The following is a 24,902-nucleotide window of genomic DNA, read 5'->3' as shown; positions in this document are numbered from 1 at the left end:
GAGGGGAAATGCCAGAGAGCCAAGGAAGCTTCAGAATTCACTCCAAAGTATCACAATGGACACCAGTATAAACAGTGGTGACTTTAACTTCCAATCAGCTCAGGTGCAACGTGGTATAGAAGTCAGTCAAGACACAGAGCTCTGACTCATGCCGTTTAGTAAACCAAACCCATGTTGTGTAACACTAACGAGGAGCAGTGCTGTGCTTTGGGGTGCCGTTTGCACTTCCATCATTTATTTTATATGCACATAAGGACCTGTGATGCAAAATTTGTAGAGCCACACAGAAATACTGCCAAATAAAACTGCATCATCTTCCACATTCAATGACTGTTACCAGAAGTTCTCACCTCATTCGCAATGCAGGACACTGTCATTGTGCACTTGGCTACCAAAGCTAAAAACCCACCCACAAGATAATAGTTTCAAGCCCAGCGTATGGACTGGGAAAGAGTTACGTGTCGATGCCACGTGGCTAGAAGTCAAAGGATTCCTTAAGCAAGTGCTCGCTTCTCAGGATAGGCATCTCAGGTTACAGTTTGAAGAAAACATGAAAGCAGATTTCCACCGTATCCAAAACCCACATCTATGATATTTATTCACAGCCCTTCACTCTTCTTGCACATGAGCATTGCAATGCTACAACACCTACCTCACAGGTGAAAGAGCTGCAGTGAGAAACAAAGACTGGAAGGTGGAGAATTATCTAGGGAACGGCTTTCATTCCAGACAATCACATAAACCCAAATATTTAAATACTTTCTAAAACCTCACTGACCCTTTGCCTAAAACAAGCAACATATGGGCCCTGTAAGTATTTCATCTCATTCCAAACTGCCAAAATATCCTATTTCTCAAAAAATCACTGAGCGTTGGGGATGCCAGACTCAGATTTAGAGCCGCCCCTCTGCATGAGTGTGCAAAAAAGGGAGTGAGTGATTCTTCCCACTGAATTGTAGATTTACCTACCACTCTCTCAGAGCTGGGCAAGGGGGAGAGGCACATGCCCAGAGTGTCGGCACAATGCACCTTTATTCAGCATGACTTCGCTTCTGCTCACACTCGTACGCTGCGTACATGGGACACTAGAGTCACGATTATTTTCCTCAAGCTAAAATAATCACTTGTAACAGGAATAAATGGAACACAAATAGACAGTCATAACAGGGAGTGCCTGGTTTAGTGTACGAAAACCACAATCCAAAGATTTGGGCTCACTGCAGAGTGTAGCTCTTACAGCTTGCTCTATTTGGAGGATTTGTTTATGATCAGAAACATTTAAAAAAGCAGAATATAACAGCTGCCAAACAGGGAGAAGAAAAAACAAATCCCACCAACCCTCTGCATTTAATTTACCCAACTTGAAAGTCTGAGCTGGAGCCCATTCAAGTACTGTAAGTTGAGGACTGCATGAAAGCGCTTAGACCTCAGACTGTAAATACGAAGGGCTCAGGAAGTTGTTGTGTTAGTTAGATGTACAGTCTGGTGTCTCTGGAGGCTGCAATGGGAAGTGTGCACAGCTTTCCACAGCCTTCGTCTCTAGAATTAGTAGTTTTCAACTCTATGGAAAATGAAATTGGGTTCAGGGATGGGGGCAGAAAGGAGCAAACCGCAGAAATACTCAAAAGATCAAATTATGCACCATAAGCTTCCATAGTGAAGATTTAAATACTATCAAATCAGTCATAAAATAACAAAGCCCAAATTCACAAGCCTCTCTCAGAACTAAACGCTTCTGTTTGCAAAATACACCATGAGTCTGTTTGAAGAGGAGAATATGGGCCTGATCCAAAGCCATTGATGTCAATGCAAAGATTTCCACTGACTTCAATGGGCATTGTAGGATCAGGCCCCAAATCACTAGAAACAGCAGCCTCATTCCCACAAAGCCTTTTAAACAAATACCCAACATTTACAAGGCCATTTCCCCAAGAAATCACACACAGGCACCTCCAGGAAGAGCACTGCCAGGCCTTTAAACAGTCACTAATGAGAGTCTAAAACCAATAAACTCTAGAAATGTTTTGGAGAAAAGTAAAAATGGTGAAAGTGATTGATGGAAACAGCTCCTCCCTGAACATACCCTCACGTACTTCAGGGTGAAAGAACAATTAGATCCACAGTGGCAGAGATTACATTAACCAGCGGACACCGCTGCAGTTTTAGAAACAAACTCCCAATTCCCCAAAAGGGCTTATTTAACAACTAAGCACACAGCTCCTTTGCATGAATACTACAAGTCGTATTCAATGATCCCAAATGACACCACAGTGGGAGAGTGCCTTTAGGAAGAGCGTTCTCTAAAGAAAAACAATACTGAGAAGACTGAAGCTTCTTCAGTCTGCATAGTCCCGAATATTTCTCCTGCCACCCTCAAAACGAGCTGACTAAATCAAACTTCTCTTAACTGCAGTTAATGTCTTTCTTTCTCAGCTGCTTTGGGGGATTCTTGGGGCTAGGAACTGCTCAGACTGTTTCAACATTTCTTCCTAATCACCATCTACCACTGAAACATACTGGACTTTAACCCATTTTTGCACTTCATGTGGCAGAGCCGGAGGCAAGTCATGCAGGGTTAATTCAAGTTTCATAACAAACCTTTAACAGGAAACAATCCCTAAAATGACCGTATGCCAACCTGCCTTCCCATCCTCTGCTCATGCAAACTGTTCTCAACACATTTCTTACGCAATGGGGGGCACACCTATCACGGATGTGCTTCTTTACAATGCACTTCCTACTGTGCCACCAAGTGGGGCTGTGGAAAATGCTTCCTCCTGGAAGTGTACAGTCTCTCGCGTTCTCATCTCACCAACCCTGCAGGTCTTTGTCTTCCAACAAATCCAAACTGAGCTCACCTGCTCGATGGCTTTTGGACCCATTCTCAACTTGACATATTTTTAGAATAAGTCAGTTAATAAAAGACTAAGTATGTTCCCCCGTATTGTCACAATAAATGTGATTTGAACCTTTGGCTCAAAGGATATACGAGCTCATGTTTGACAAGCTATATAAGCTCAGAGAATGGGTTTGAAGTGCATGAAAGAGATTCAGATATTGCTACCTGTAAATAATTTGTGTTGATACTTTTAAAAAAAGACTAGGAACAGTGAAAGGCTTTCCTCTTCCACTCAATTCGTCTTCGCGCCAGAGAGACTGGCTCAGTATTACCCTGAGTTTAGTGCTCCGATGCACCACATCCACTGGAAGCGTGTTATTGACTCCCATCCTGTATACTATAATGTCCCTACAGAAAGCCAAATGTTAATCACCTTTCAAGCTACATGCCACACAATTAAAATGCCATCAATAAAACAAAACAATTAAAAATCAGACCCCAATGCCGGAAATCTTTGCAATCCTGGTCACAAACTCAGGTATGTTCAGGGGAATATGAGCAAAACTCAACTATTCAAAATATAAAAGTAGCAAGGGCAGAAAATTCACACATGCTGCTCCTGTTCCAAGAATTGACATCAAATACTTGCCACTCTCTTACCAAAACCAGACAGAGCTCTCCGGGTAGAACATCCACACCAGCTCTGTATGTCATTACAGCATGAAGCACTCAAGGGCACAGACTGAGTCTGTAGTCCAAGCAAAGAGGAAAAGGCATGCAGGCTGGAGGAGGCTGCAAACCCATTGCTAGGAAGTTATAACGTTCATTTCATCGGCATTACTACAGGTCTCTGATTAATTAGCTGTTACAATAGCTTGTGTTCTGGCATTCCAGCCCACTCGCCCCCTACAACAGCACTAGGTATAAAACCTCCAGGATTTTCCCAGGGAACTTGCACACTCACCATTCACTGGTGAGAGCAGCCCCATGGACTGAAGTCCTTTATTGGCAGAACAGAAACTGCAGGTTAGCAGCAGTGCACGCCCCGCCCCATCTCCATTACCCTTCATTGTGCTGTACACCCCACCCCAAGAAGAAAATTTAGCCTTCACGACCCAGTTGATCCATGGCCTCTCGGCTGAAGCGGCCTACGCAGGGGACCTCTGCTGGTGGTTTCTGTAATCTGTCCACCAGGACCAGACAGGCCCCCTGCTAACAAGCTTCTGCCAAGGAGTGACTGGGCTAAATTTGCACCAGGGACCTAGAAGCGAAAGGCTCCATCTCTCCACACCAGTCCCTCGCTCGTTTTTAATTCAAGAGGAGACGAAACAAGTGTTCCAGATACCCCAGGCCAAACTGCCTAGGAGGTGGAGAGGGTAAGCTCTGAAGGTGGATGGAGGGCTTAGAGCCCTTTTGGCCTGAATGCTCTGTGAGCCCAGCAGTGGTGAAGCATGATCTGAATACAAGATGATTGCAGCACAATTCTCCTTTCCCCTAGTAAGCCATTAACCTTTCAGATGACAGCCCTGCAATCGGAATGACTGAACAATTCTCAGGGTCAGCGCAGATCTACATTCTCAAAACCTGACAGCAACATGCAAAAGTTGTGACTGAATCGCGGTCTCGCTGAGAGTAAGATTAAACGCGTGTGACACATCTTCTGCAATCAAAGTGTTCCATTTCCCAAAGTATCTGCCACAGATTGATAACATCCATGCAAAAAGTTAAGTGCAATTATGTCTGTCATTGTAAAACACACTTCAGCAGCACTGAGTGACATCTTGCTGGAAGCTGACAAATTGTTAGAAGACTGTTTGAATGACTGTGGTGGAGGCTCCAGCAGCATCTTGGGAAGGAACTTGGAAGGCACTTGCTAACCAAGAAGCCACACACGCTGAGGGAACATAATGGCTGTGACAGCCGCCGATACACAGGCCTCAGCAAGCGAGATGGCTTTAGGGGAGCTCTGCCTGTGCTGGCAGGAAGTCAGAGCTCCCCCCAGAAAAGCAGAGGTTAGATTTAATGAGAGCACGAGAGCAGGGCAGAAAGCTGAACTCATACACAGTTGCTATGCGGAACTACAGGCTGGGGCGAACTTGTAATTAAAAACTTTTGCCAGTGCTCATTCCCTAAACACCAAACTTGTGACTCTGCCAGTCTCTGGCACACACGGCAGTGCCCAGTGATCCCCATGCCATTCACACACAGCAACTAAGTGGACGTCCTCAGAAGGCAAGGCTGAAATATTTATCATTAGCACCTGCTTTCAGGAACCCCCACTCCAAGTGCCCTAAGGTGCAGCGATCACTGTGCTGTGTTAGCACTAACTTATACAAGTGAAGTTACTCACAACAACCCTCTCGACAAAGCTGCTTTTATTTGCTGAGTGCTAGGAAACTGCACAGCAAACACACCTAGGAAAGCAGTTTAAAGCTCCATGTGCAACATTCCTGTTATAGGCGACTCAAAGTCAATGGAATGGATTTTTAACACTCGCCTCTTGGATGAGAAACTGCAGGTGGATTTCTCCACACTGCCCACAGCACAGAATACAGGGAGAAAAACCCTGGGGTGACTTAATACCGCATCATCCTACAATGCACAAGGACAGCTCATCAGGTCGCACTCCACAGCGCAACGTCTCAGCCTCACTGGCATACGTGGGCCTTGGTCTAAGAGACCAGAAGCCCAGACACTTGTAATGGGGAATACCAAGGACAAGAGAGAGCCAAAGCGACACGAACATCCCCGCAAGAGGAAACATGCAATCCTTCCCCCTCCGTGCTGGCACGAGGAATTGTGCTCAACCCTTTGCCTCTTTCTGCTCTGCAGTTCTGAATAGATGCTCCATTGGAATCAATGGTGTATTACCCCATAGTAGGAAGAGGGGTGTATCCTGGATGCTTCAAGCATGCTAGCGAACAGGGAGGTCCTTAAAGAAGAGCGCATAGGTTTGCTTCCACTGCAGGCGTCACTTTTTGAGAAACCCAGGATGCTGTCAGCCAGGCACTAAATACAAGCGCATGAGAAGACAGAGACTAATGTATTTTGGTACAGATTTCTTCTCTCTCTCTCTCTCAAAAGGGCACGCACAAGCATAGTGTGAAGCCCACATTCTCAAGTCACTGGCCACCTCTATCTGAGGACATTCAAGAGCAGACGATTTAGAAAAAGCTTTTGTTCATTCAATATCGGGACAGAACTGGAGATGGAGTTCCAAGTTCCCAACGAACTAGCAAACCCTAGTGCAACAGAGTCCAGTGAGTCCTTAACCCCCTCCCACTTTAACAGGAGAGGAGAGGGAAGTCCTGATGCGGGACTGAGTGTGAACGGCCTGAACAGAACCTCAGATGGACGAAGTAGCAATGCTGATCCACAGTAAGATGCCGAGTGGAACCTCTCCCAGAGCCACAAAGCATGTGTGATGGAATTATGACACGCCAGCATCACTAGAATCAATAATTAGCCAGTCTGCTGAACCTGCCCGGCACAGAAATGAAAACTGACATATTAAGAAGCCCTCCCATATGGAAAGACTCAGCTCTGCAGTAAATTACTGGAGTGTTCTGTTGTCTATCTGTACATACCTACAGTGTTAGCAAGCATTCCGAAGCACTGAGGACTCGCTGCATATTGCCCTGATTTAAAAGGTATTTTATAAAAACGAGCCAGAAACTGAAGAGAATCCTTTCAAATATCTGACCAACCTAACAGCTCAATAGTACTAGTTGTGTACTGTGCTGTTCAGTGATTCTATCTCGGCGTTCACGGTCATTCAGAACAGACTTTTGCAGCTACAGTTGGAATATGCCCAGATGGAATAAAATGGCAAACTGGCTGCAAGTGTGTTCTCTTATCTCTGTGGTCATGTTAAAATAAAAAGTTACTCATGACTACAATCTTCCATGGACATTAAGCTTGAATAAATTACTACCCTGTTGATAAAGTGTTAAAACAGCCATTCAAGTAACATATGTTTCCTCTAATAAGAAATGTTTGCAAGGACCATCTTTATATACATTTCTATTTCTAAAAAATATATTGGATAATAAATAATCAATGTAAAAAAAACTCAGACATGAATAGATGCCTTGAATGATTGGGCTGTTTTTATTCTGGTGTAAAAGTTACCTGTAAATCATACATGGTGCATGAGAGTAGGGCCAGCTACAGACAGGTGGTTTTTACTAGGAGGCATTAATGTAACATTCAATTATTCCACCGCATACTGGCTGTTTTAACTCAGCCAAATTAGAATACATTTTATATTGACTATTTTGACATTTGTTTTATTTGGTGAGTAAAACAAAACTGATCCAATTTCCTTGCAGCCATTGTAACCCATAAACTGCACAACAAGAGGTTATAAAATCTATAAGCCTTGTAAACACTTCTTTTCAGACTGTCGCTGATGCTCTGAGCTCCAATTCTGGCCCTGTTCCCAACAGCTCTGGAGCTATTCTGCAGCCCTCCCTGCTCAGCAATAAAGTGACCCTTCCACACTTCGTGATTAAGGACAGCCACTGACATTCTCTTGCTAAGATAATTTTTCTCTTAACCATGGAAATTTGTCTGCATGTTTCTCACAGACAGAAAATGAAGACATCTACTGTAAAGACAAGATGTCTTGCTTTGATCTCGCAGGGTCTTTGTTATTTATGCAGCTTGTGCCTAGTGCAATTTTGAAACAATACAATGGTTCCAGATAAAACAATCTGAGAACTCCAGCAGGACTCCTGTTTCTTATCTTATTTCTGATATCCCTGCTCTGAGGCGTGACCTGACGGCTCTGAATGGTGCATGGGTGCAAGTTGGGATCTGCAGCAAGGACTCCTCCCAGACAGCACAGGAGAAGAGATCTAGCACAACTTTTCAGTGAAGTGACTTGTCAAAAATAAGCCACAGAAGATGGTTGAGAAGTCCCCACAATACACTAGGTTATAAGCACACTTAGGGTCATGGGCATGCCTGTACCCAGATACCGGCCTTAACCAGGATAAAGTTACCACGTAGCCCCATTAGAAGCCTTTTTCAGGCAATTTTAAGACTGCCACTCTTTAAAACGCACAGAAAAGCAAAATAACCAAGGATATGGCTAGCATCTTCTAGCCAAACAATACACGGAACTTTGGACAATTTACAGTCTCCATGGAATTCCCACCTACCAATCTCCTCAGAAATATAAATCCCAAGAATTTCCTTTAATCTGCTAGATGGCGCAAGTGCTAGAGGAGCCAACTAGGGGGGGTGCTTTTCTTGACCTGCTGCTCACAAACCGGGTAGAATTAGTGGGGGAAGCAAAAGTGGATGGGAATCTGGGAGGCAGTGACCATGAGTTGGTTGAGTTCAGGATCCTGACGCAGGGAACAAAGGTAAGCAGCAGGATACGGACCCTGGACTTCAGGAAAGCAGACTTCGACTCCCTCAGGGAACGGATGGCCAGGATCCCCTGGGGGACTAACTTGAAGGGGAAAGGAGTCCAGGAGAGCTGGCTGTATTTCAAGGAATCCCTGTTGAGGTTACAGGGACAAACCATCCCGATGAGTCGAAAGAATAGTAAATATGGCAGGCGACCAACTTGGCTTAATGGTGAAATCCTAGCGGATCTTAAACATAAAAAAGAAGCTTACAAGAAGTGGAAGGTTGGACATATGACCAGGGAAGAGTATAAAAATATTGCTCGGGCATGTAGGAATGTTATCAGGAGGGCCAAATCGCACCTGGAGCTGCAGCTAGCCAGAGATGTCAAGAGTAACAAGAAGGGTTTCTTCAGGTATGTTGGCAACAAGAAGAAAGCCAAGGAATGTGTGGGCCCCTTACTGAATGAGGGAGGCAACCTAGTGACAGAGGATGTGGAAAAAGCTAATGTGCTCAATGCTTTTTTTGCCTCTGTTTTCACTAACAAGGTCAGCTCCCAGACTGCTGCGCTGGGCATCACAAAATGCGGAAGAGATGGCCAGCCCTCTGTGGAGATAGAGGCGGTTAGGGACTATTTAGAAAAGCTGGACGTGCACAAGTCCATGGGGCCGGACGAGTTGCATCCAAGAGTGCTGAAGGAATTGGCGGCTGTGATTGCAGAGCCACTGGCCATTATCTTTGAAAACTCGTGGCGAACCGGGGAAGTCCCGGATGACTGGAAAAAGGCTAATGTAGTGCCAATCTTTAAAAAAGGGAAGAAGGAAGATCCTGGGAACTACAGGCCAGTCAGCCTCACCTCAGTCCCTGGAAAAATCATGGAGCAGGTCCTCAAAGAATCAATCCTGAAGCACTTGCATGAGAGGAAAGTGATCAGGAACAGCCAGCATGGATTCACCAAGGGAAGGTCATGCCTGACTAATCTAATCGCCTTTTATGATGAGATTACTGGTTCTGTGGATGAAGGGAAAGCAGTGGATGTATTGTTTCTTGACTTTAGCAAAGCTTTTGACACGGTCTCCCATAGTATTCTTGTCAGCAAGTTAAGGAAGTATGGGCTGGATGAATGCACCATAAGGTGGGTAGAAAGCTGGCTAAATTGTCGGGCTCAACGGGTAGTGATCAATGGCTCCATGTCTAGTTGGCAGCCGGTATCAAGTGGAGTGCCCCAGGGGTCGGTCCTGGGGCCGGTTTTATTCAATATCTTCATAAATGATCTGGAGGATGGTGTGGATTGCACTCTCAGCAAATTTGCAGATGATACTAAACTGGGAGGAGTGGTAGATACGCTGGAGGGGAGGGATAGGATACAGAAGGACCTAGACCAATTGGAAGATTGGGCCAAAAGGAATCTGATGAGGTTCAATAAGGATAAGTGCAGGGTCCTGCACTTAGGACGGAAGAACCCAATGCACAGCTACAGACTAGGGACCGAATGGCTAGGCAGCAGTTCTGCAGAAAAGGACCTAGGGGTGACAGTGGACGAGAAGCTGGATATGAGTCAGCAGTGTGCCCTTGTTGCCAAGAAGGCCAATGGCATTTTGGGATGTATAAGTAGGGGCATAGCGAGCAGATCGAGGGATGTGATCGTTCCCCTCTATTCGACATTGGTGAGGCCTCATCTGGAGTACTGTGTCCAGTTTTGGGCCCCACACTTCAAGAAGGATGTGGATAAATTGGAGAGAGTCCAGCGAAGGGCAACAAAAATGATTAGGGGACTGGAACACATGAGTTATGAGGAGAGGCTGAGGGAGCTGGGATTGTTTAGCCTGCAGAAGAGAAGAATGAGGGGGGATTTGATAGCTGCTTTCAACTACCTGAAAGGGGGTTCCAAAGAGGATGGCTCTAGACTGTTCTCAATGGTAGCAGATGACAGAACGAGGAGTAATGGTCTCAAGTTGCAGTGGGGGAGGTTTAGATTGGATATTAGGAAAAACTTTTTCACTAAGAGGGTGGTGAAACACTGGAATGCGTTACCTAGGGAGGTGGTAGAATCTCCTTCCTTAGAGGTTTTTAAGGTCAGGCTTGACAAAGCCCTGGCTGGGATGATTTAACTGGGAATTGGTCCTGCTTTGAGCAGGGGGTTGGACTAGATGACCTTCTGGGGTCCCTTCCAACCCTGATATTCTATGATTCTATGTATTTGCAATACACTGAATGTGCTAACAAAACACTGACACTCCAAATATGTAAAAACCCACAGAGAACACGTTTCCCAATCGGGCTTGCCCGGACTATGAGTTCAGAGCAACTCTTGCACCATTGCGTGCAATGCTGCATTTTCATACCAAATGCCAATAATATAAATAATTCAATTCATTCTCTGCATGTGGGGTTGTTTAACACCACCGGGCTTTGTGCAGGAAAATGTGGTAAATAATTGTAAGCTATAATTATACTCCTGTTACTATGACATATAAAATACACACTCACATATACTGCAAGAGCAAACCCATGACCTTCGCAGCGGCTCTACGGCCCTGCTGCTGCAGTTCCTTGTGTGAGGGTGGGTGGCTGGGTCTGTGCACAACGAATGGCAGCAGCGGGGCCTAAAATCACAGGTTCGGCCATGACAAAGAAAAGCAAACCACAGGCTTCAATTCTGGGGACTGGAAAAAAAATTGTTCCCCACTCTTATATAATAAGCCTGCAGTATCCACCAAGGGCATGAATGCTCCTGACTACCCTTGCCCCACTTTCCGGGGGAGGGGGAGGAGGGGAGATGGTGAGAGTAGCAGTCTAGCTACACCACTGGCCTGCCCCAGAAAGGAGACTCCTAGGCACTCAGGTGAGACCAAAGATGCTTTATATTCAGTTAAAAACAAAGATACAGGGCACCTGTGTAAAGCTCCACAACACTGTTATTGTTTGCTGGGTATTGACAGTGTGCTCTTTGGTATACAGGACACAAAAGACAGGCAGTTTCATGCTTGGAACTGTTTACCCTCTGACCCAGGCCGGCAGGCTACACAGGACCACCGGGCAGCCCACAGTGAATGCATTTTTGTTGTTGTTCTGTCAACTTTGCTACCTTCTCACCCCCATTCCATCCAGATGCCATCGATGCATGATATCCGCATAGCTTTCTGGGGACTAGCATCTATTCCCCCATCATATGAGGGTGGACCATGTAATAATTTATACAGTGACAGTACCCACTGGTCACAGTCCCACTGGTTTGAGTGTTCTGCTAAAATACACAACATGGCATGCCCAAGCAGGAGAGAACCATAGAAAACACTGACAAGTGGCAGAACCTACCTAGGAAGGTTAGGAGCTGGTGTTGAAGCTGGTACTTGGGAAGAAGGTGTCACGGGTTGCGAGGAGTCATGGTTTCGTGGAACCCTGCCCATTCGGTACCAAATACCCATATTGTTAAGTTCCCTTTGTAAGTAACAGAGAAGTCATTAATGTTATTAGCAAATGCAGCATGCACACATGATATCAAAGTTTCACCAAGAAATATCTTGTGTAATAAGAACCAGGCTAATTGCCACATAGGATCAATTAATTCTCACACCAAGCAGAATAATACCTTAAACTTATATAGCACATTCCCGTCAATGATCTCAGAGCTTTTTCACAAACATTAACACTTGCAAACCCCCGCTTAATTCCTGTAGGAAATTACAGTGCATGGGTTTGGTACATGCTGCGGTATGGGAACGTACTCTTGATGAAGTGCTACTTACCCAATGAATGTGTACTGTGGAGGGGCCTGCTTAGATCTGCCCAGGATTCGGATATCACAAATAGCAGCCTCCGTAGAATCTCGAGGGATGAATTTGATGCAGAGCCTCTTCTTTCTGAAAGCTATTTCTTCTGTGAAAGGAAACCAGGATTAGAGGCTAGTTTTTATGCATGACCAGGGTATAAAAGTTATTTATTGCATCTTCAGATCTTATGCAGATAGTTATGGCAGGAATAGGAGGTGGACAGCAAATAAGTGTACAAAGCCATGCACTGACTGAGAGGAAATTTTCTAACCCTAGTCCTTTCGCGTGGCATGCAAGATTTGTTATTCAGCAGTACTTCTCTCCACACTATCATCTACAGAGAAGATTAGATACTACATACCACAAAGAATTATAGCCTCTGTAATAGAATTTGTCAGGCTGTTGTTTCCACGTCCTATATCTCTCATATGATTTACTTCACTTGTCTCATGGTAGCATTCACCACACCAGCCGGCAGAGCAATCTCTTGGGATTGCTGTGACGAACACGGTTTGGTAGCACATATGAAAGTCACCCGCATCATTGGTCAATCCAGGATCAAGATTTTCTTCACATGGCCATTCGTGCATATTAAATTCTTGTAAGTGCCCCCTACAGCCAGGCTCAAATTGGGAGCATTCAGCAAAGCGCGGTCACCTGGTGAGACTAGAGCGGTGGAGATGGAGGAGAGACTGGACCCCAGAGGATGGCACAGGAGAGGTTCATGCACTCAGACTCAGACCTCCTCAGGAACACCTCAACCAAATGCATCCAAGACCCTATCTACACTGGGCTCTTTGCACCGGTGTAGCTCTTGTAATGGTGCAACCCCCCACTGCAGATACGCTGCAATGGTGCAATTTACCCCAGGAAGTTACCAGGGTAAACTGACCTGGCATAACCCCGTTCTGTGTTCATGCAGTGTATCTGCAATGGAAATTTGCCTAGTATGGCTACACTAGGGTATATTTCCCTAGTTTAGCCAAGCTCTAATCTCTAATTGTACCAGAAGCTTCAGTCTTAAAGAACTGAGTTAATGGAAATGCATGCTCACTCTCCCAGCTGTGGTTCATTTTGCTACCATATGCTGGCCCTTCTAATCTCTGGAAGTCAGTGTACATTTCTTTGCCCTTGCTGTTGTTTATAACTCCTTCCGCTTTAGTATAACCTCTGAATCTCATTAGTTGCTTTAGCTCTATTCTAGCCTAGCAAAATATTTAATAAAATAGGATTTTCACAAGCCTCCTGCACTCCTAGCCAAACCCATCTCAAGCCACTTCCTTCCTAGTGTCTGGCCATTGGAAGCACCATACTAATCTGCATCCCAGCGCTGTACAGACAGTGCAGATTGTGACCCTATAGGGTATAAGGCACACCATTCAAAACACCACAGCTAACATCTTTAAAGGAGCTTAGCCACAGCTCCCAGTCAAGTCAGATGTATTTGTGGGTGCTCCGCTACTCTGAAAATCAGACCACTTTCATTTTGGTGTCTAAACATGGATTTTAGAAGCCTGGCTTTTGACTCCCACATTTCTAAACTTTGCTGAGATGGCCAGGGAGCAATACATTTAGTGTGTTGTATCATTAGCCCAGGAGACGACAAATGGAAACACGTAGCCACAAATTTTACTTTGAACAAAATGAGAGGCACTTGTTATTTTCCCTTCAGAATATCACAAAGCTGGTTTTATTGGCTTGTCTGCCAGGCTCTTCACACTTTGCTAAATTCCTCCATCTGTAGCAAACTCAGCGTCAGAGCTAGAACCGCTAATTACACGTGCTCATGGAGGCCGGGGAAATGCCCCACTTTGTTTATACAAACAGTGCATGGACTGCTGCACAGGACATGGTAAATGAATCACGCAGGCCTCTCCCGCTCTCCTCAGCCACCCATTACATGAGTGTGATTTGGTTTAAAGTTATTCTCCAGCCACAACCCCATGGTGTTTCCTTGGTAAGCGATTGGCTCTACTCTTGCTCCACATGTGCTCCGGAGCTCTCGGGGGCAGTGGCACTGGGAAGTCAGTAATGGGTTACAGAATCTTTTCTTTCTTGGTCACACCTATAAGTCAACCACAGGCTGGCAGTGACTGAACAACCATCCCCATGTGCTGGAGATCCAGGTTAATTATTCACTGTGAAGCCCCTCACATTGAGCCCCTCCCTTTCAATTTACAAACTGGTCTGGATTTCATTACGGGCTCTGCAAAAAGGACCTGCAAGTATGTGCACTGGCAGAGTGACTGCAGCCCCTTCCCACAAGCTCCAGCCACTGGCCTGAGAGTGGTTTGCAGAGCTGGGGCTCAGACCCCTTTTGTAGCACGCAGGGGGTGCAAGAGTCGGGCTTAATTGGTGCAGAGGGCTTGGGGCTGAGTGGATTTTTCTCCCCCAGATTACGTAGTTTATCTGGAAAGCTGTTTTTCCCTTGCAGGAATGAAGGGAGGATTTTCTGGGCATTCTCCTTCCAATTCATCTTGGCACTGATGAGAGAGGCTTATGTGGATCCCAGCTACCCAGTGCATGGGCACTAATTTGCTCATATCTGAGTGCTATCAAGTCATATGTGTACAGTATAAGCACCACACACAAAGCTCAATACCACACTTAGCAACTGCTCCCAGAGAACCCTCCCCTTCAAAACCCCAGGGGGAATGAGGGGCTGATAAGAGAGGTGGGGCAGTGGCCCTTCAGCCATTTAGATACCTGGTGTCATCCCTTGTGTATCTAGGAGATCTAACACATTAGGAATAGTTAATGAAAGCGAGCAAGATAAGGACTATTACACAGCTGCATGCACCAGGACACATGCCAGGGAATAATTCAAGGAGCTCTTTTTAAGTGACTAATCCAGCTTTTGCTGTTTAAGTTTGACTCATCACAAAAGGTTCCTTTACAGCACTACTCAGAAGTGGGGGGGGGGAGGAGTCTTTGTGGCACCTTAGAGACTAACAAATGTACAGGGGCATAAGCTTTCGTGGGCTAGAACCCACTTCATCAGATGCATGAAGTAAAAGATACAGGAGCAGGTATAAATACATGAAGGGATGTGGGTTGCTTTACCAAGTGTTATGTCAGTCTAATGAGATAAATCCATTAACAGCAGGATACCAAGGGAGGAGAAATAACTTTTGAAGTGGTAAGAGTGTGGCCCATTACAGACAGTCAACAAGAAGGTGTGAGAAGAGACTCACCTTTTCCCAGCAGCTGAGCTTGTTTAACAGGTAACCAAAAGAGAGGTTCTGCCAGGTCTTTAAAAGCAGCTCTATCTTGCCAGATAGGTCACCTGACCCCATCGCATTGACCTGCCACCAGGACAGTTTGCAGCAGGGTCCTGGTGCTCTGCCCCAGGTGAAATCCTCTATCCCAGCTTCGCTGTGGTCAACAGATGAAGATGTGGGGCAGAAAGGCTGGGAGCCTGCTGAGCACCCAGCTCATGATCAACATTACCACACCGCCTTTGGCCAGACACAAGATGCCTTTTGGGCCTCACCTGCCCGTGCAAGATCCACCCCCGCTGGAAGGTGCAACGCTCCTGTGGGCAGTCAAGGCAGCTGCACTGAAAAGCCCCCAGCACATTTCTGCACAGCACAGCTCGGGCCCAAGCTCAATCTCACACGGCAACAAAACGCCATTTATTCCTCATCTGGCACCATCCAGAAAAATGCGGACACAGCAATGCTGCCTGCCCTTGCTGGGGCGGTGCATGGGGCACGCGTGAACATGGAGCCCACTGCTCACAAATCCTGGCATTATGAGCACACACACTTACGTGTATCGACTGTCTCCTGGATGGGGATGAAGCCCACAGGAAGCGTGTCCTTGATATCAATCAGTTTCATATCGACCAGGACATTGCCTAAATGGCTCTTTAGAGAGAGGAGAAAAACAGGTGACTGTCACTCTTAATAATTCAGGTTCTTCTTGTCTTACCGATTTGACTGGAAGCTCCCTGTTAAGCAGAGAGTGTTTTAGCAGACAGGGCGACTGACGAACGAGTAGCAGGTACCAGGCTAACAACTCAGACCTAAGGCTGTGGTTTTGTCAGAGAGGTGATAGAAACCGTGAATTTGAATCTTGGAAAAATGGCTGCCAAACACATGCGATTAAGTCCCCAAACTGGGTCGTGTTGCCACCTAACACACGGGGTCACAGCACCACTCAGGTTTGGCCCGTTCACCTGTCTCGATTGGCGGAGGTGAGGCTGGGCCAAAGCTGAGTGGTGCTGTAACTCCAGGCACCACGTCACAGGGCCTAGAGTGGGGAGCCGGGCTCAGCCCTGCAGGACAGGAGCCACCCACTGCGCGGTGAGTGCAGCGTGGGCTTGCTCTCCAACCCCGCCCTCCATTTCTGGGACTTATCAACGTTTTCCCGAACCTCTCGGTCATTAAATTTACGAAAAAAGCCTGTGCCAAAATTGTAGCTTTCCTCCTGATGGCCTACAGCACAGTATGAACACAGCCCACAGTATGAACACAGCAGGGTCATCAGCTAGGAGGTTACAGGCACCTTTGTTTATTCAGGATCTTCTGTCACACCCATCACTGTAATCCCTTAGTACCCTGGAAACAGAGACCACACTATTCTCCTGGAAAATCCCTGGTCCCTACCCAGTGAGCTAAAGGAGAATCACCATCGCCCAGTGAACTGTAAGCCTACAAACCCTATGCACGGTCCAGCTGCAAAAGTCACAGGATGTTTATATGGTTGCAACGGTGGGAAATGCTAAGGAAAGACATCTAATGTAGACACAGCCAAAGTTATTACATGCTTCTGCTAATTAATATTGAACACATATGGTGCTAGCTCCAAAAGATCGCGCCATTTGGAATGATAAATTTCATTTGGAATCCATATGAATTCTGAACCAGTGCCTTGTCCTATTAATCAAGGACTGAAGAGCTAAAAAACAATTTAGCATGACAGCCTCCACAATTGTTTAGAGACTTCATTTCCTTTGCAGTTCCCATTAAAGCCAATGTTCTGCCAATATTCTGGATTCACACGTGGAAGGAAAACAAACACTCTTTCGTTGCCACATGGCTTTTATGAACAGAAATGCAAAAAGCAATTAAAATGTCATTCTAAGCTATGAGACCCCATCAGTGTATTTTACCATTACTTCCTGAAAACTGCCACACACAGTTTTTATCTGGGCAAGCAAAATATTTCAGACAAACCACTGCTTTCTGATCACTGTGTGTGTATGAACTGGGAGGCTTTGAAATAAGAGCAGGTTGTTTAGGGGCTTCATACCTTCTGAACAGGTTGTTTTAAACTTAACAGGTCCATAGCAATACCCTGCAATCTAAATACTACACAGTGGTGATGCTGAAAGTGAGCAGTGCTGATTTTCTATAATCCGAATGTGTCAGTTAATATTTTGTCTAGGCACAGTGACTGGTGGATAAAACGGTCTTTGTTAATGCATCTTTCATGTTGTATTATTCCTACTGTCTGTCTGTTTTACACTAACATTCAACGTCTGTAAAACTGATGATTCTTCTGCCACATCAACACCAGATAGTGTGGTTTTTTCCTTCTGCCTAAGTTTATCAGCTATTGAAATGGCTGGAGTCAGTGCTGATCCAATGGAGTGTATATAAGAGTGCAGCAAACAATTTACTCAGGTAGAAGAGTTAAAGAACCGACTGTCCCCAACATTTAAACACCAAGACATGGAAAACGTCACCATGTTGGGAAATGAGAAATTCTCTCAAAGATTTCGTTACACAGTTGAGAATGATGCTCCCAATAAACATCATCACAAATTAGCCCTACAGTGAAACTCAGAGACTTAACTAGGTTAGTTCTGTTAACTAAACCAGGGACAAGGTGGGTGAGGTTATATCTTCTATTAGACCAACTTAGGTTGGTGAAAGAGGCAAGATTTTGAGCTTGAAAGTTTGTTTCCTCTCCCCAACAGAAGTTGGTCCAACAAAAGATACTACCTCCCTCACCTTGTGCCTCTAATATCCTGGGACCGACATGGCTACAACACTGCACCCAACGAAACCAGTGTCATTCATGTCAAAACAGTGTGGTTACGGTTACACTGGAGAGCTGACAGCGAGGCCGGGGGCTGGAGATTGGTGGATCCTTTGACTTTCAAGTCAAGATCCATGATCAGCCTCCTATTATTAATTATTATTATATTTATTTATTTGATAGCACCTCAGAGTCTAAGTTACGGACCAGGATCCCACTGTGCTACTGGGGGCTGCCTTTCTCTCTCTCTGTTATCAGCAAAAACACTGAAAACTGAATCAATATTGACATTCAAAACACAGAGAGCAGCAGAAGTACCCCCTATATAGAGTGCTCTCACTGCACTTGGAAAGCAAAATCTAATATTTTTCCTCCAGAAAATATAAAGTTTTTAGGATTATATTCAACTGACAAATATAAACAGCCAGTAAAGGCATCAGATCCTGGGCTTTCCCAGACTAACCACTCCTTACCCAAGTGACAGTCTAGACCACAAACCACAAAGACTGGCTGGATTTAGTTGCCCGGTGGAGAGGCACACCAGACAGCTGCTGCCTGCACACAGTGAACAAAGTCTGACTATCCACGTTGGAAAATGTGATTCTAGAGCAGACACACACAGCTACTGAAAACCCTGGGTGAGTGCTAATCTTTCAGAGAGCTGCTTTCCCCATGAACAAACAGCTGATTAAGAGAACGAGCGCACAGCAAAGATCCCATCAGTGTAGCTTGGCTACAGACGCACCTGGACTTGCTGAAAAACCTGCTTGAATTATCCTGGCTCCCCAAACTGAATCAGTTTAGGAACAAGAACGCACCAAGCAGAGTCGCAAATTGTTCAGTCACTCGGCAAATGGACTTACATTTTCTTTCGAAAACGATCTTGTGAAGCACAGGTATCTTGTGACCTTGGATTTAAATAAGCCATCTTTCCAGAGGTCAGCATCCAAGCCATCTGCTGTTTGTGCAACCTGGAAAGATGAGACAGAGGGAGAGACAGGACATGTGAGCCAAGATACAGTTAATGTATGTGCAGTACATCTTCCTCGTACCTATTCTCATTAATGCTGGCCCGAATTCTCTCAGCATCTCATTAGTTCATTTCACAAAGTAAAGTGGAGGGATAAAAAAGCCCCAACTTCTAAGAATAGTGTCTCGAGCAAGTCAGCTGATTAAAGAATCCCTGACAAAAACTATTCTAATAAGGAAACGGCAGCTTTGGAAAGTCAGCACATTACAGCACTCAGTACCATTCCATCACAAGGGGCACAGCATCTGCAAACATGGAAAGAAGGCTACATTTCAGGGATGCAGGAAATTGCCCTCCAAAAGGTGCCCCAGCTCCAGTAGTTGGGCCGGAGCCTGCCTGAATGGTACGCTCACACGCCCAGCAAGTGGGGCTGGGTGGAAGCAGTGAACCGTTGTGGAATGTTTTTTATCAAGTTCAGAAAGCACCTTGTGCCCTGAACATCAGTTCCAAGGAGCACTGCAAGCTGTGATAGTTCACAAGGGTCACAGTCACCTTTCTCCAACAGAAAGACTCACTGCAATTGTACCAGAATCGCTGCACTTGGTTCACACGCTCAGAAGAGTTAACCACAGACTTAGCTGGGCCTGTCTGAGAGTGAAATTCCCCCTTTCCCTTCAAAGGGCCTTCACTTTAGCTGCAGGGAAGGCTGTGTACGCAGAGGTGGCACCAGTGTCTCTGAAGCTCATGCATGGAATAGGTCTCCTGTCTCCACGGTGACCAGCAGCTCAGAGTTGCTCTCAACCCCCTCTAATCCAGCGTCTACTCCATGGTCCCAGGCCTGTTAGGGCAAGAACTGTTGTAACGCAGCAGGCCAGACTTCACTGGCTCACTCCCCCCCAACACAATACAGAACGCAGGGTGTAAATCAGCACAGGATTCGACTCATCCTATCCTATCCCATCTCAATGCATCTGAACACAGAATCTCTGAAAGAATTAAAGTTTCCAATAGTGAAAGACACAAACATCTTCACAATTTAATTTCTGTTCACAGCAGAAGCCCAACCTCTTACTACATAAGAGAAGAGTCCAGGCTCTCTCTGCAACCAGGCACGGAGAGCCACCATTTCAGCGGGGGTGAAAGTGGGCTGGGCTGGTCCGGTCCCAGCCCTTACTCAGCTGACGTTAAAACACTGCCGTAGCAAAGGACCCTGCTAAAAGCGCAGCCATGGCAGCACTTTCACGTCCTTGTCCTTTGCCCCCCCTGGGCCAATGATGGTGGGGGAGGTTGGGGGCAAAAGGAGCAGCTGCCCCAGGGCTGTGATTTAAAAGGGCCCAGGGCTCCGGCTACCGCAGCAGTGGCCAGAACCCCAGTCCCTTTAAATTACAGCCAAGCCCTGGGCGGCACAGGCCAGGCAGTGCGGATGGGCTGGCTGGGGGACGCTGACCCCCAGTCCGGCCCCCGTACCAGTAAATGTTAAATGTTACTTTCACCCCTGCTCTTCAGAGAACACGTGTATGGACCACCCTGAGGAGTGGTTCAGGAGAAAAGACAGAAGCAATAATCAGATCCTGATAGGACGATCAGCAACAGGCCTGGTAACAGAACGAAGCGCTATGGGAGCAGCCCAGGTATTTACTGGGGAGCACTGTGTCAAAGGCACTCTCTTGAACTTGGGTGTCCCTAATCACCTGATTGCCACAAGCTGGGACTGGACAACAGGGGATGGATCATTTGACAAACTGCCCTGTTCTGTTCATTCCCTCTGGGGCACCTGGCCCTGGCCCCTGTTGGCAGACAGGACACTGGGCTCGATGGACCATTGGTCTGACCCAGTCTGGCCACTCTCATGTCCTTAGGATCGTCAGATGGATACGGCCAGTTGCGTCCTGCAAGCAGAACCGTGATCAGTCCACATAAATAGCTCACTCTGATGTGCAAGGCGTTTGCGAAGCATAACGACAGAGCTTGGGGATATCGGCGCAGGTGAGCACCACACAGGTTGAATGCACCCAGGGGCTTCAGGACACGTGAAAAAGTTGCCACTTCCCAGAAGGCAGGATTCCCGTGAGGCTCTGCTGCAGGCAGCGTCTGACTGACGCTTTCCCATTCATTCCATGCTTCAGATCAACACTTTCTAAGCCACTGAGCATCGCATCGTTTTTTTCTTGTTCTTAAAAAATCCACACAGTGCAGCACACCAACCCTGCCATCTGCAGGTCATTTCGCTGTGATGTGGCTGGTCAGAGTTAAGATTCACTCGCGCCTGGATAAAGCAGCAGTGTCAGGACAGCAGCCAAATAAGCAGCTATTGCAGAATAATTCTGGAAGTTGTATTTCATAGAACCGTTAGTGAAGGTTAACCACACAACTGATATGACATTGAAACCTAAGCACTGCTTACTGGCTCAGCGTGAACTGTGCTAAGAATTCAGGGCCAACTTTCTCCTGCCTCCTCTCTATGTGAAGGAATAAAATCACTGGCATATTGTTATTTATTCCAGATGACAGGTATGTGGTTGCCTCCTGGAGTATCCCACAGAAAGAGAGTACCTCCCAAGGGTCACCTGGCCGTGACTCTGAGGCTGCCGGGTGTGGCCTGTTGCACTCCCGGTCTGCTCCCTGCGTAAGGAACAGGTCTCTGTGAAGAACGCTGCAGGGCCTACGCAGCAGCCCTGAGAGGCCACGGGAGGCGTGCGCTCCGAGCAGCCCAATGGTTTGGTAGCACAAGCTCACACGGAGAAGGGGTCAATTCCTAGCATCATGGTCGAGTGGGCTCCTGACAAACTAAGTTTGTGCCTTCTGACCTACTGCCTCATGCCTCTCTCCAGACAACCGGCGTATCTTGTGTCTTTCTTTAAGACCAGGCTATCAGCTGCAGAACTTGCTTAGCTCCTGTGCACAAGCGCTTTCCTGGAGGCACCAGTGCCCGTTCACGGTGGCTCTCTCTGTGCGAGCAGCAGCACCCCAGGATCACAGCGGCGCTAAGGCCTGATCTACCCTGGAAAGTTAAATCCGCACTCCTGACCGCTGTCGCAAGCTCACATAACCACCAGCGCAGACACAGCTACGTCCATGGAAGAAGGCTTCCACTGACACAGCTCTGTTCAGTGAGCGGGTATCGCTTCACCAGCCGACAAGCTTTGGCAGTGTAGACTGCATCTACACTATGGGGCTATGCTGACGTTGCTACGCCGGTATAGTCTCCAAGGTGCAGACATCCCCTAACTGAACTCGGCTGCAGCTGCCAGAGCCCGTCATGCCATAGATTTCAGGAGATCTTGGCCAGCGGTCATGCTGGGTCTCACAGCTAGGCAGCTCCCAAACTGCCCACCACTTGGGACAGGAAAAGGGAGAGAGGAGACCAGAAAAGAAGTGGAGCAGAAAGGGAGAGGCAGACGACATTAGGGGGCCTTATTCTGCAGAAGCTGTAGAGACAGGAGGTGTGGAAGGTTTGAAAGGGAGCAGGAGAGAAGGCAGGATTTCCCTCCTGCGCTCTTGGGACGCAATGAGCAGGACAGAACAAAAAGAAAAGACAAAGGAATGAATGCAAAGACAAAGAAAATGTAAGACGTCCTCCCATTCCCCCATGGAAAATGCCCTCCAGGATCAAACCCCAAAGCCTTCTCTTTAGATTTGCTTCATCCAACAACCATCCCTGAGGTTAAACTCTGCACTTTGAGAAAGAATTTTTAGTCTCTTTTGCTATTTTGAATTCACTAGAATTAAAGCCAAGTCATTTTCCTGGGCTCTCAGGCTCTGCAATTGTAGGAGGATTCAAGACAAGCAGGTGGCTAGAGTTTCCTTCCACAGACCCACAGGGAAAAGGGAACCTCTGGGGGAATCATGTTCTTTTAAAATGCATGAGATTGAAACAGAGAGCGTGCCTGAGGGAAATCCGAACGACAGAGCCAGAATCAACAGCTGCACATTTCTCTGTCCAGGCAGGAGAAGTCCCCAGTGAGGACAGCTGGGCAGGGGCCATCGCAGGTGCAACCACCATGGAGCGATTTCAGTGCGAAGGACAGACACAGGAAACATTTGCTGCTAGCACAAGCCTAGACAACACCTCTATTTTTCACTAGTTCTCATTTTGGAGGAGGAAGAGGAATTTGTTGTGGTTGATTTTAATTGAATTTTTAGGCATAACATTTAGCTTGCTTTGGGGCGTTCATTCCCAGGCCTTTAAAAATATCTATGAGCTGCATAGATAATGCTAAAATCTGTAAACACCTGGGTCCCTGGGGGCAACAAATACACCAAGGAGCTTCGGTGTAGGCCGATTTTAACAGCTTTTAAGTATCCCTCGAGAGTAGATCTGAAGAGGGAAAATTAGTTTGTTTCTTCCTCTCAGATGTCTAAAGGAGTTTAGAGGGTTAACACTGCTGTAAGTCTATCCCATGAAGGAATGTCTGTAACACGTTTATGTCTTATGCAGATAAAGAGTGTAATCAAAAGGGGTCAGGAAACTAAATTCCAAGGAAAATAATCTGTCAGAGTCAATGGTACAGAGGAATGTACTGCAGTCGCTGACTGTGCAATACTCAGCTTGAGAGACATGCGATAGCGGAGATGGAAAACGGCCTGTTGCGGTTCTGCATTCAGGAACAAACTTGGGGGATGAAGTTTAAGAAGTTGCCTGGTCTGCCCATACCTCTCTGAGACCACCCCTCCACCCCCATCAGCTGAGCAGGAGCAGTTCTCAAAACACACACATTAAACCTCCCAGCAGCTTCCCAGGAAATCCCATTTCTTTCATTTTCTTGCCAAAATCAAGCAAAAGCTCTTCCCCCCTGCAGTCACTCACTGGCCACGCAGAGAGCACCCCTCTCTGCGTGTCCCAGCCCAAGCTGAGCCATGAAGGAGCATCCCACATGTCTGGTGAAAAAGGGGCGGGGGGAAGCACTAAAAGGAGAGGACCCCAGCGCTGTTTTTTCTGGTCAATGTGCCCCACATCCTGCCTTGAGTCACACTCACATGACAGATGCTCCCTCTTGGGGGCTCCCAGAGCCGGGGCTTCTGCCCAAGCCCTGATGCATATGCTCGTTTCTAGCCCCACGGCCCGATCCTCTCAAGCCGAGTTAGCTGGGCTGGGCCAGTCGGGGTGTTTAATGGCACTGTAGACCTACCTGAACACTTCGCTACCGTGTATGGCAATGCCCAGCACGCATGTGAGAAACGCAGGGCCTCCTAGCGCCCAGCATGATGCCCGCAGCAGGGCAAGGAGAGTGATTGGCTGTAGGCGACAGATGGAGATTTTGTGCATTTGGGAGCAGCTCACCTCTGACAGGGTGTTAGTGCTTGAAACCAGCTGCAGGCCAAGACCCAGGGTATGTGCCAGGAGAGTCTCGTTCATTCCTGTCCCAGGGGAGCGCCTGAGCTCTCAGATCATCGCCTCAGCTCCCTTGCACAAGCCAGGCCTGGTCACCCTGCCACCCTCGCCTTCCCCCCTCTCTCCACTCTCCCAGCGCAGCCCTTCGCACCCACAAACCCACTCACCAACACTGGGAAGCTCATTCCAAAGCAGAGCAGGGGCAGGCCCCTTCCTAGCAACCGCCTCCCCCAGTGCACGTGTTCGCTAGTGGGTGGCCGTGTCGTCTCCTGGCGAGCGGAGGGGGCAGGACTCCTGTGGGATCTATTCCTGGCTCAGCCACTTACCAGGAGTCCGATCCAAGGCCCACTGAAGTCAACGAAAAAGCTCTCCTGGGTTTTCTGGAGCGTTGTGTGGCCTGGAACAGAGACTTCACCGGTCTGGGCCACGATCGGTCTCATGCTCACACAGTCACAGGGCATGTGGGAAGCTTAATTAGGGCTGGGCTATCCTAGACAATTAGGTCAGTGAGAAATCCACCCCCCTGAGCAGGTAGTTAAGCTGACCTAAGTCCCCATGTAGACAGTGCTAGGGCCGGCGACAGGAGAACTCTTCCATCCACCTAGTACCGCCGCTCGGGGAGGTGGATTTCCAGCAGAGAGC

At 47.0% G+C, this 24,902-nt stretch overlaps 1 protein-coding gene across 16 annotated transcripts in view; it reads right to left on the bottom strand.

Annotated features, from left to right (window-relative positions):
* The window catches only part of MVB12B (multivesicular body subunit 12B), a 112,736-nt gene that overhangs the window by 70,143 nt on the left and 17,691 nt on the right, over window positions 1-24,902 (bottom strand). For 15 of the 16 annotated variants that reach the window (XM_073314858.1, XM_073314867.1, XM_073314856.1 and 12 more), the window contains exons 3-6: window positions 18,822-18,929; window positions 15,743-15,839; window positions 11,947-12,076; window positions 11,516-11,638 (exon numbers count right to left, since the gene is read on the bottom strand). In XM_073314858.1, the coding sequence (XP_073170959.1) occupies window positions 11,516-11,638; window positions 11,947-12,076; window positions 15,743-15,839; window positions 18,822-18,929 (458 nt within the window). Of the gene's footprint in view, window positions 1-11,511; window positions 11,639-11,946; window positions 12,077-15,742; window positions 15,840-18,821; window positions 18,930-24,902 lie in introns of those variants that run through there. The other variant, XM_073314866.1, reaches the window with a different exon arrangement.

Source organism: Lepidochelys kempii, chromosome 16 (assembly GCF_965140265.1).
Source record: "Lepidochelys kempii isolate rLepKem1 chromosome 16, rLepKem1.hap2, whole genome shotgun sequence".
Taxonomy (NCBI): domain Eukaryota; kingdom Metazoa; phylum Chordata; order Testudines; family Cheloniidae; genus Lepidochelys; species Lepidochelys kempii.
This window is presented reverse-complemented; position numbering and strand designations above follow the sequence as displayed.